Source organism: Harmonia axyridis, chromosome 1, assembly GCF_914767665.1.
Source record: "Harmonia axyridis chromosome 1, icHarAxyr1.1, whole genome shotgun sequence".
In the NCBI taxonomy this organism is placed as follows: Eukaryota; Metazoa; Arthropoda; class Insecta; order Coleoptera; family Coccinellidae; genus Harmonia; species Harmonia axyridis.
The window spans coordinates 63,117,380-63,130,147 of NC_059501.1; the positions used below are offsets into that span (position 1 = coordinate 63,117,380).

Here is a 12,768-nt window from a genome sequence, read left to right on the forward strand (position 1 = left end):
TACAGTTGACATAACGAAGCTTAACTAATATTCTCAAAATTGGCAAAACAAAAGCTAATCATACACCTGAGTTTTAGACATCTTACCTATACCTAAAATAAAAATTTCGGAGTTATCGAGGAAGAACTTTAAATGAGGAAAAACCGGAATTTCTAACTTCTAACGGTTTTACTCATTTAAAGTTCTTCCTCGATAAGTGTTGAAGTATTCATTTTAGGTATAGGGATTGTTTAAGTAACCCCCACTATTTTTGTACGTAGAATCGACTGAAATAATAAAAAATATAGGTTCTAATTTGAAAATCTCGAGTTTTGATGAATTTGAGTTGTCCAAGTTCATGATCTTTTAAATACCCTGTACATTTTTGATCCAAACTGAAAACAGTCTTATAATACTACGTACGGTAGAGCGGTGTGACTTTGCCGAACTGCCTAATATTTTAAGTTTCACTTTGTTTTCGTGAAGTTGGCAACATCTTACAGAAATCACGAATCGGAACCTTTAACCACACTATATACCTACATGTTGCAACCGTCGCAGTCGTCTGGCGTACTTTGAATGGTGTGCTACGGTATGTTATGTTATGTGGGTATATATGGGAAATTGGATCTTTTCAAAATCGATTCATTATTATAACTAATTGCGCAAATGACATGAAAGTACTACAGGAGCTTTTTTATCTAAGTTTCATGCATAATTTTACTTACCATTCCTCTTTCAGAATAAATGAGCCAATCTTCTGACATCAATCTTAGTAAAAATTGACCAAACTCGGCATGTTCGATTATCATACGTGCCATGCACATGTTTCTAGCAGGTACTTGATTTAGATGAATTTCTGAGCGTACCTGAATTGTGTTACAAACCAATGTCAATGTTTGAAGAGCAATGCACCAAGTAATGAGGGATAATCCAGAGGTATAAGTTAATACAGAGATCAGGGTGTGCACCGATTCTGGTTTAAGCGTAATGACCGGAATTTGTGAACGGTCAAATTTGTCACCTTTGAAGGTGGAGTTCAATGTGAGCCACAGCTGCAATATGCGCTCTATAGTTTCTGGAGATCGTCTATCCAAATCCTGGAATAAACTATGAAAACAATCCATCAACATTTTATGATTGGTTGCCGGCATCTTAATTGCCGAATATTGTTGAAGGGGCTTTTTCCAAGGAAGCAGTTTTTTTTCCCTTTCTTGACCATGGCTATTGGACGATATGTTCTGTACTAAGACTTGATTGTTCTGAAGTAATAATTTCCTGAGATAGATTTCAGACAGTGTTTCAACACCTAAATCTAATCTAGAATCAATTGCACACGAACTGAGACAACTGGAACTTGAAATAACTGTTTTTCCAGGACGTTTCTTCGGTTGATTCTGTTCTTTACCAAAGACTTCTTCTACCAATTCTTCCAACTCTGAAGAATCCGATTCATATACTGATGGTAACTGCTTATTTTTGTTGTTGATAATACATGTAGCGGTGATTAAATTGTCATCGAAAATATGTTCATTATTACTTTCAGCTTCTGGAACAAATGAATAACAGAATTAATCCAACTATAAAAAAATTTTAAATTTGATCATACTATCTCAAAAAAGTATCAGGTATTGTCTGATGAAACACAAAATGAATATAGTGCGAATTTTCCTTAATTTACAGGTATTAAAATTTTTTTTTTCATTACTCAGAAAATTCACTCTCCTCAACAATAACAAAAATGTGACATGTTGTTCTTTGCCTTTGAGGTACAGATTATTTTTCCTTCCAATTTTTTGGATGAATTGGAGCAGTAATACACAATTGGTTCCCTGTTTTCTATAATGTCAGTCCGTAATATGTTTCTGTCGGATGAGAAAAACAAAAGCATTCTCAACATTGCATTATGGTAGGAATATTCAGAAGTTATATCTTTTCTGTACGTTCAAATATTTTAATTATTTTGGCGATATGTTCCCTAATAAATTGAATATTGAATGGTCTGATGAGAAATGTATAAATCTACTAGATGCGGTCCACTTTTTGTACCAATTGGGTGTCACTATGTTGTTGATTTTACACAATCTGGTATCCCAATTTTTCTCAACATTGCTTTGGAGTACGAATTTTCCAAGAGCAAGTTCTTATTTTCGTATTTTCGACTTTGTTCAACATTTAAAATTCCAAGTTAACGCAGATAATGAAAATAAGTTTCAATCGTACAAGAGTTGATAGATGTTGGCTTTCAGATCGTCAATAGTCTGAAGATTCTCTATATAAACACAATCTTTGCATAACCTCACAAAAAAGATCCAAAGGCGATAAATCACAAGATCTTGGAGGTCAATTCGCATCGCCGAGATGAAAAATCCTGAAAATTTGTCTTGCAATAAAGCCAAAGCGGGTTGTATTGTGTGGCTTGTTGCACCATCTTGCTGGCCCCACATCTCTTACAATTCCATATTATTATTTTCAGGCCAAAAATATATTAGCAATCATTTGGTTATAGCGATGAGAATCACACCAAATGGCACACCAACAGTGACTTCGCTCCCTCAGCTGTTACCTGAGGATTTTCACTGCGACGATTATTCTTGTTTACATAGCCACCTAGTGAAAAATGTGCTTTGACGCTGAAGAAAATTCTATGCGAAAAGTCGTCATCCAAAAGTTGTTGTTCAAGCACCCAATCGGCATGTTTCTACGCATTCCATGGTCAACTGGCTTTAGTTCTTCTGTCAACTAAACCTTATAAGGATGGATATGCAAAATACGCTATAGCGTGCCGTAAGAGAGGCCCAAATGTTGTGAGCGACGAGGAATGGATAAATTTGAATCTTCAACACTTTACAGCAGCAATTGTTTCGGTCGAGCGTGCATTTTGATGATGTATACGCCTTGAGACATCAGTAACAGATCCACTCTTATGAATCTACCAATAATTGTACGCTCAGATGGATGATTATGTCGACCATAATCTGTCCGTAATGCACAAAAGATACTTACTACAGATTTATTTTTGTAGTAAGTTTTCACAATTTTCACATGTTCAGCAGTAGATAAACGATCCATATTGTTGAATGGCTAACCTTCAACCAATCATATGATACAGTTCTATTCCATATATGTCATTGAAAAAGGGCTGTAAACTCTGGACCACAACATGGATAACCCAATATGAAAGCTGAACTTTACATGTTACTTGGACTACTATTAAAGGAAGATATCTAAATTGACAGACACTTGGTATAGTGGAAAACCTTATAAGCAAGCATTGAAAACAAATTTTATTTACAGATCATAGAGAACAATTATGCGTAGCAAGACAATTAGCCTAAAAAAATTTGAACAATACCTTTCAGTGGCTTTATAAATAATGATCAATTTCAGTTATTCTCTTGACTGTAGATTTTTATATTGTCGGTTATTCTTACCATTTGATGGATCCCAACTTGTAGAAGCGACAGAAGCAGTCTCCCCTTCCACTTCATTCGATGAACGATGTAGAGTTGGATCCAAAAAGTCTTCAAGCAGGCATGCAAGCGCATGGGTGGCCCATGGTATTTTCGATTGTAAACAGAAGTTCACTAGGTTAAGCAGTTGAGCGTCGTTCATTAAATGCACTAAGCGTATCTTGGAGAAGTATGATGATTTTGAAAGATGAGTTAATCTGGCGATTATCTGAAGGGAAAAAATTAATATTCAACGATTTTAAGTTATTCAAAACATTTAATTTTAAGAGCATGATTAACATGTACAGGGTGTTCCTAAAGTGGAGGTAAAAGGAAAATGAGGGATTCCTTAGATAATTTTAAGAAAAAAGTCCTTTATATATGGGCCCGCAATCGCTTTGTTTTCGAGATGTTTGTAGGACTTTTTTTCTCAAAATGATTCAAGAAATCCGTCGTATTTGTTTGTACCCTGTATAGAAATAGAACATGAAAAAAATATACAGTAAAACCTCGATTATCCGTTCTCCTATTATCCGTTTTACTCTGTAATCCGTGCTCGTCGACATTTTCACTCATCGGTTCCTACGAGCAGACATCCACTCGATTATCCGGGATTCAATTCATTACGCATGCGCCATAATAATAATTTGGTATAATTTGAAAATGTTTTAGTCGATGATGTTGAGGAATGGCTAAATTCGGATTTAAATGAACCCGGTTATCAGATACTGGATGATTCAGAAATCGCATCAAAATTTTCCCAACCTAACCACTGTATGGATACAGACGATTGTCGATTAAAGTGTTGAAGAATTTTCCACGCAGGAAATAGTTATTCATAATACAAGTGCAGAAGGCATTGATATTCTTCCACGAGCTCAAAATTCAAAAACGAGCCACGAAGTGGCAGTTTTTGAATGGACGAGTAGTAGAATGAGCCTTCTGTACGAGTATTATACATTATTTTCTCTAATTCATTGCATTTTTATTGAAATTAATGAAATATTTCCATCAATATCTTTTAGTGATTTTTGCATTGAAAAATGTTGGTTGGGTGAACTGATTTCTTCAAGGCAAATTGATGAATCGATAGATAAAGCCGTGGCGGAAAGTTCGGAGTACCAACATATAATAATAAAATATAACCATGAAAACTGTGCGTTTCAGATATATTCTCGCACGATTTTCTTCTACAAGATGTGGAAGAATGAACGGAATAACCACAGAATTAGAGAAACACTGTTTCTGCCAAAGACGCGTTGAGATTTGCAAATGGTCTGATGCACTATTTAGAGCAGGAAAATGATACGGATTATATTGATGTCCTCCACTTGAGGAAAATTCGGGCACACATTTGTCTCAAGATGAATAATAAAAAAAAGACAGACAAAAATTACATACTTTTTCAACTAAAATATATACATTCGATGTATTATAGGTACCAATGCAATGATTTGTTTTTCATTTGTATATTTTTATATATTATGATTCTATTGATTTTGTTGCTTAATAAATAATTGTACCTCATACATTTCTCTAATTTTCATAGTTGTTGTGCGTATTTTGAGGAATTTCGATTGTCGGTGTTTTTCGATTATCCGGGAACCGTTTCCCCTCCATTAGGCCGGATGATCGAGGTTCTACTGTATCGAATCTAATCGTGATTAATTGATAATACTAGTAATTGAAAAATGATATCAAATTTTTTAAATTGTATTGGATAACTGACCTTAAAGGATAGTAGTAGCATGTCTGCGCTACTTGAATGATCCATAGATAAAATAAGGTTAATCAATCCTGTGGCCACTACTCTGACATGTGCTTCATCAATGTATAATGGATTTTTTTTTGGTGTACTCTTTTCTTCGTGTACCTGGGGAGTTTTCTTTTCTTTAACCTTTTTGACAGTGATTTCATTGTCAGGTATTGTATAATTAAGCATTTTCATGAAGAATTCTTGGCCATTCTTAGAGTTTGGCATATTCGGAATTGGAATACTAACTTTGTGCATAAGGGGCTGCAAAAATGTTCAATATTACTCAAAAATATATACAAATGAATTAAAAAGAATGAAATGTGGAAAAAAAAAATTCTAAAATATTTCTTGTTAGTGAACAACATTATTTGAAAACTTACAATTTTGTTAGATGAAGAATCAATAGTACCGATCTGCTTTTTGAGCGCTTTTTTGTGCAATCTTGTTTTGGTATTTTCCATGGTTGCCTTGCCAAGCATTTCTCCGAATACCCAATCCCATCTTGCAATGGACTTGCTGGAATTTTTGTTCATATCAAGTTGCAAAGAAAGATACATTAATAGCCAAGATAATAAGGGCAAATCGACTGATATTGCCAGCAAGGGTTTCCTGTTTTCTTCTAAATTGCTCAAACATTCATGTGTTACTCTTAAAGCTGCATCTAACACGGAACTTCTGTGAGGACTGAGTTTGCTCAGGTAGGCTATTAGTACGAAAACTCTATCTTGTGGAAATGTTTGAGAGTAAGATGAAGAGAACATTTCTGCCAGAATATCAGCTAAAAAGTTCCCCCAAAAATCACATTTGGTGGAGGTATTCTTCAAATAAGTGGCGGCAAGAAACTGCAGTCTTGGAGATTGTGATACGCAGAAACCTTTGAATAACTTTTGACATGTTTCAATATCGATATCATTAACATAATCTATTGAAAGTAGAACCTCTAGAAGTCCCTCTGCTATCGCAACTAACTTTTCTGTACAAACATTGGATAAATCGTTCTGGCGTTCTGAATCATTAGGTTTTTCTTCCAGCCTGCTCATTATATTTCGGATAGTATTCAGTTGGCGTTGGTATGTTATCGCTTCCTGTAAGAAGACATTGATTAAAATTGAGAAAGGCACTGACTTGAAGTCAGGAGCTTTTGCGCGCTTGTTGAAATTGGGATACATATAATTTTTCACGATTTTTCGCATGAATCTTCAAATCATTATTTTACAACAAAGTAGGAAAATTCTTTTTGATCATATATATGATTGGCCTTATTTTTTGAAATATTTGCCCTCAAAGTTCCGTTTTAATGATTTTGATGGAACATTGTTCCTCAATTAACCTGCAAAGTGGCATGTCATGAAAACATAGAATTTCGAGATATTTTTAATACAATGTTATTAATCCCTTTTTTGGTACAATTTTCTTGATGAACTGAAAAAGCATATAGAATTTACTGAAAATAAATTCTGCCACTTCTAGAAATGAAGTCAACATCCCACGAAAATTCCGTCCTCTTTGAAACATCTTGCATATTACTTTGACCCTCCCTCCAAATAACCAAAAATATTCTAAACAAATTAGTGCCTTACTCCCTTCTCTGAATTATTTTCTGTTGTTCAGGGAGTTATCAGATCAAAAATACTTAATATTTTTTCCTGTGTAAAAGCTTTATATAATACAAAAGTTCAGTGAAATCCCTTGGATAAATACTGATACCGAAATTTCATTTTGATTAGATAGATATTTCGTCCTTATTGGGAAAACAAAATTTTATATGGCTATAATTCCAGAATCATTACACTGATATGCCTATTCACGTACTTAACCCAGATCTTTAAACCCTGGAAATTTCAAGCAAAATGATTACGAACTCTTTCCTTGAAACAAGCGCGCAAAAAGTTGATTGTAAATCTGAAGTATATTATACAGGATGTTCAATATGAAACTTTCCAACCGAATATTTCATTTAATTTGAAAGTTCTCACAAAAAAAAATTTGATTATCTTATTTATTTATTAATAATACTGCTAGTCAACAATAAGATGTTATCACAGATATTAGTTTCCATATAATAACTAATCATGGCAAAGAAAAATACTTAGATATCTTGTACAGAGTTAGAACTATTTAGAGGGCCACTACAGGGATATCGAAAACCGTTAGAGCGATACAGGGTGGCTTAAATTACGAAAATGTTGCGTTATTTTCGGATGAGTGTGTTGGTGTGAACAGATGCGAAATATCTCCATTGGTTCCCAATATATCTCAAAAAAACTGAAAATCGAGATTTTCTTTTTTTCTGTATAACTCATTTGTTTCTGGAGATAACTTCACGAAATTTGGTTTGTAACCATTATCCATTATAGAGATTCTAATGGTGTCGTAAGACTTTTTCTGTATTCCATTCTTTCAGAGACGCGATAGTAAGTGATAATTTCACATAACTCTTCAAATTGGCGTAATAAACTCAATATTTTTGTAGAGTGTGATACATTATTGAATTCGTAATTTTTTTCTTTATCACCTCATCAATATGGCATCCATAAGAAACAAAAATTGACTATCGCGTCTCTGAAACAATGGAAAACAGAAAAAAATCTGATGGCAGCATTAGAATCTCTATATTGAAAAATAAGTACAAACCGAATTTCGTGAAGTTATCTCCAGAAACAAATGAGTTATACAGAAAGAAATAAAATCTCGATTTTCAGTTTTTTTGAGATATATAGGGAACCAATGGAAATATTTCGGATCTGTTCACACCAACACACTCATCCGTAAATAACGCAACTTTTTTGTAATTTAAGTCACCCTGTATCGCTCTAACGGTTTTCGATATCTCTGTAGTCTAAATAGTTCTAACTCTGTACAGGGTGGGCAAATAAGCGAGGTAAGCGGCTATATCTCAGGATCCACTCATGGTAGAGACTTGTGGTAAAATATTTTACCACTAAAGTGAACAAGAGAATACTCTGGAAATTGTTTTGAAGTTCATACCTCTACCGCAAGGGGGCGTAATAGCTACTGTCTAGTAGAAAAATGAATTTTACTCGAAAATGTTTCATATGAAGTTGAAGAAAAAATATCATCACAGTAATCCTTGGAAAATTCTCAATCTTTTTAAATTGTCACTTTCGATTTTACGACATCAAATAAGGGTAGGTGAAAGGGAGAAATCTGACTGATTGAAACGCCTGTAACTTCAGTTTGGCTCAACATTTTGAGCAAACTAGATCTCGTCTGAAAGATAATATCTTGTTGATTGAGGACAAAATATACTCATGATATATTTGTTTTTGCTGCTTTCGATAGAGGGCGTTAAGTCAGAAGTTCATTGTTTTGTTCATTTTACTCCGAAATTTCAAATGTAATGATAGGATTTTCTTAACAGAAACAGAAATTCCATCAAATTTGCATGAAAAAACCTAAAGGTCGCAAAGCGATAATTTAAGGCGTTCTGAAGTTATGGCCGAAAGAAGATATTCTTCAAGTAATGCACGGTGAAAAACCAAATTGTGTCTTTAAGTTCTTACAGAAACAGAAATCCCATCAAATTTGTATGAAAAAACCAAAAGGCCGCAAAGCGATAGCTTCAGGCGTTCTGGAGATATGGCCGAAAGAAGACACAATTTAGTTTTTCAGTGCATCAGATGAAGAATCTCTTTTTTCGGCCATAACTCCAGAACGCCTGAAGCTATCGCTTTGCGGCCTTTTGGTTTTTTCATACAAATTTGATGGGATTTCTGTTTCTGTAAGAACTTAAAGACACAATTCGGTTTTTCGCCGTGCATCACTTGAAGAATATCTTCTTTCGGCCATAACTTCAGAACGCCTTGAATTATCGCTTTGCGACCTTCAGGTTTTTTCATGCAAATTTGATGGAATTTCTGTTTCTGTTAAGAAAATCCTATCATTACATTTGAAATTTCGGAGTAAAATGAACAAAACAATGAACTTCTGACTTAGCGCCCCCTATCGAAAGCAGCAAAAACAAATATATCATGAGTATATTTTGTCCTCGATCAAAAAGATATTATCTTTCAGACGAGATCTAGTTTGCTCAAAAATGTTGAGCCAAACTGAAGTTACAGGCGTTTCAATCAGTCAGATTTCTCCCTTTCACCTACCCTTGTTTGATGTCGTAAAATCGAAAGAGACAATTCATAAAGATAGAGAATTTTCCAAGGATTACAGTGATGATATTTTTTCTTCAACTTCATATGAAACATTTTCGAGTAAAATTCATTTTTCTACTAGACGGTAGCTATTACGCCCCCTAGCGGTAGAAGTAATCACTTCAAAACAATTTCCAGTGTGTTCTCTTTATCACTTTAGTGGTAAAATTTTTACCGCAAGTCTCTACAATGAGTGGATGCTGAGATATAGCCGCTTACCTCGCTTATTTGCCCACCCTGTACAAGATATCCTTAAAAAAAATGGACTCAAATCAGGAGTATGCTCCAATATGTCATTGTCAGTTCGCCCAAAATTCAACAGTCTCATTTAAAATCGAGCAGTTCCTTCAGTTATAGTGACAAATTGATAAATAGAAAATGACACTTTGTGAGCCGAAAGCAGATTTTAATCAGTTGAACAATGACATGGAATGTTTTATATGGAGTACCATATGGAAATTCAAGTGATGTAAAGTTCAAGAAAATAAAAGAAACTCACCCTGTAGGCCTGGAATACTTTATTGTGTTCCAAAGAATAAAGGCTGGAACTTTTCTCTTTCATGGTATTCATGTAACTCAGTAGATGTGAAGCATTTTTCACGTCAGCAACTATGAAACCTTGTAGAGTATCTTTGAGTTTTGAACAAGATATGCTATAACGACAACTAACATCTTCAAATATCTTTGAGAGGTTTGCCAAGTGTTTTTCTATATCGTTTGGAGTTGATGTCTTTACAGAGCTGTTGACTTCATTTGAAAGTTCATCGGATTTCAGTACCATGTGTCCATAAAAGAAACCTATTGGAATCCTGCAGCGTGTAGTTGACATACCGTATCTTCCAACAACAGTTATCTGAAATCATTTTAATTAATTTTTCATTATTGCTAAAAAACAAATAGAAATAAGATGAAAGAAAAAAATTCAATTCAAGCAATAAGTAATACAAAGAGTCATTATAAATCATTATGAACTTTTCACAATGAAATCGGTAATTTATATTTCTTAATTCTTAATTTCTGCAAATTGAAATAGTTTTCAATTTCGTAGATGAAGTTTTTGTGTTTACAATGGAAATAATCTTATGATGAAGTTGTAGTAACCACACTATACCTAAGATGGATAGAATTCTGGGGTCACGAGAGCCGAGAGAAATGTCAAATATAAACGATGTATGCGCCATCTGAAACAGACGCGATCCTTCGAAATCAAGTAGGTATAAATCTGAAAAATCTCCCGTTTTGTCTTAAAGTTTTACCGATTTAAGTAGACACACCAGGTTTTCTATGCATCTCAACTATACCTCACAAATCTTTAGTGTTTAACAAACGTTTCGAAAATGATGTTGTCATGTTTAGTAACAAAAGATTAGATGTGGTTACAACTTCATTTCAATCACATATAATTGTTATCTGAAAATAATTACCTTTATGAAACGGCAAATTGGAGGTGGCAACAAATCATTTAGTACCAAGTTCCGACTGCCAATGTCAGAAGAGACTGCAATCCTTATTGGATCAACGTCTTCACTCCTTAGCCAAACATCGATACTCACAGATACTAAATCGTTGCACGCCGGTATTAATAAATCTGTAAGGATAACAGGTTGTCCGAAATCCAATATGACAAACCTTCTAGCTCCAGAATGCATCCTTTCCACGACTATTACTTGTTGGGGAGAACCCACAAGCAGATGTTGCCAAATATTATTCATTTGAAATTCAGGGGACAAAATATCCTCCATCTGCCAGAAATTTTTGGAAGTAGTGAGTTTGTTTGCTACCTTGTTGCTGCGTAAACCATCTGAAACTGATTTTTTAGTTGTAGTCAAATAATAAGACTTGGCCCAAAAATCAAACTATAACAATACTTTTATGGAATAAACTACACTTATTTTTATCCTTACATGCATATAGTAGCAGTAGATTTTATTAGCATTGCTGCTATACAGAGCTGTCGGAAAAATGTATCTCAGATGCTTTAAGGTATCTTAGTTACTTTGAAGCATCTAAGTTACTGTGAAAATAGTTCCTTTAGGAAAGTTACGACAAGTTATTCATAAGATTTTTTAATTCAACTGGAAATTTCTGACTGAAAATGATAATGAAACTATGTGGGATATATCCACATAGTTTCATTATCATTTTCAGTCAGGATTTTCCAGTTGAATTAAACTCTTCTGAATGAACAAGTGGAGGAATTGGTAAAGAATTAGAGATCAGATTAGAGGCAATAAAGTGATAAACTGCGAATAAAAACTAATTGCTAGTTACCTATTCCATTTCTGTTAAAATTTTTCTGATACCTACTAACGAAAACAAAATTGCCTTTTTGCATTTTTATGTCTGAAAATTGTATCTTTGATAACTGTATCAAAATTTTCAGTTAATTTTGACGTCATAACATAAATGTTTGGATAGATTTCCTCTTTTTTAACTGAATGAAACAAAAGTTCCTACTTACCCAATCTAAACTAATAAATAACGAAAATCTAATATATAAAAAGTAACTAAAGGAATCTTATCAAGTATCTTCAGTTCTTATCAAGTATCATCAGTTCAAATACCTTTGCAAAAAGGTATCTTATATATCTAGATTCTTTCTCAAAGCATCTTTGACAGCTCTGCTGCTATCATAAAACAATTTACATATACAATAAATTTTATGATATATGCTTCCTAAAAATTTTGTCACACAATCAAATCACCTTGCATAAATAAGGATTAGGAATAACTTACACATTTGTGGTGTGGTACCATTCAATCCTAACTCATCCACAATTAAAGTATAAGGTGGGTTTTTTAGATGTGAAAGGAACTTTTCTGATAGGCTTGTTGATCCTCCTGTGAAATTTTTCATGTTATTCATCATGTCAATAACATTATTCCAGAATAGTTGAATATCATCTTTTTTAGATGTTCCGGTTATGGTAGATGTATCAGGGTAAACAACAGGAACATTATTCACTACAATATTCGACATTACTGAATTTGCTTCATCTGCTTTATCCAATCTTGTTCCTTCACTGGCAGAAACACAAACAAAATGAAGTGGCTCAGTTTCAATGAGGCCTGTAAAAAATTCATTCATATAATATTAATCTTATTTTGAAAGTAACATAATTATTTCAGTAAAGTTCATGATGATAAAACTATTTTTATGAAAACTAAAAGGCTTCCAGATGTGGGAAATTTGTTAGAATCTAACTTAAGTTGAATAAATGGTTTCAAAACAATGAATGCATACATAAAAAGCATATTCTATTCCATTCTTTTTCTTGGAACAAAAAGAAAGAAATCTGGAAATGGATGTGTACTTCTTTGTCCTTTCACCTTTAAAAAGTAAGCTATTTTGAATTAATTGAGCTCTTTAACAAGGTCAGGTCATTATAGCAAAACCACGCCTTTTAGTTTCAAT

General features: G+C 33.7%; 1 protein-coding gene across 1 annotated transcript in view; it reads right to left on the bottom strand.

Moving 5' to 3' along the window:
- LOC123685642 (baculoviral IAP repeat-containing protein 6) overlaps positions 1-12,768 on the bottom strand; it is a 40,829-nt gene that overhangs the window by 15,225 nt on the left and 12,836 nt on the right. Inside the window, exons 9-15 of the mRNA XM_045625407.1 lie at positions 12,090-12,422; positions 10,778-11,160; positions 9,853-10,206; positions 5,568-6,272; positions 5,161-5,448; positions 3,414-3,660; positions 708-1,528 (exon numbers count right to left, since the gene is read on the bottom strand). Coding sequence (XP_045481363.1) covers positions 708-1,528; positions 3,414-3,660; positions 5,161-5,448; positions 5,568-6,272; positions 9,853-10,206; positions 10,778-11,160; positions 12,090-12,422 — 3,131 coding nt within the window. The remainder of the gene's footprint in view (positions 1-707; positions 1,529-3,413; positions 3,661-5,160; positions 5,449-5,567; positions 6,273-9,852; positions 10,207-10,777; positions 11,161-12,089; positions 12,423-12,768) is intronic.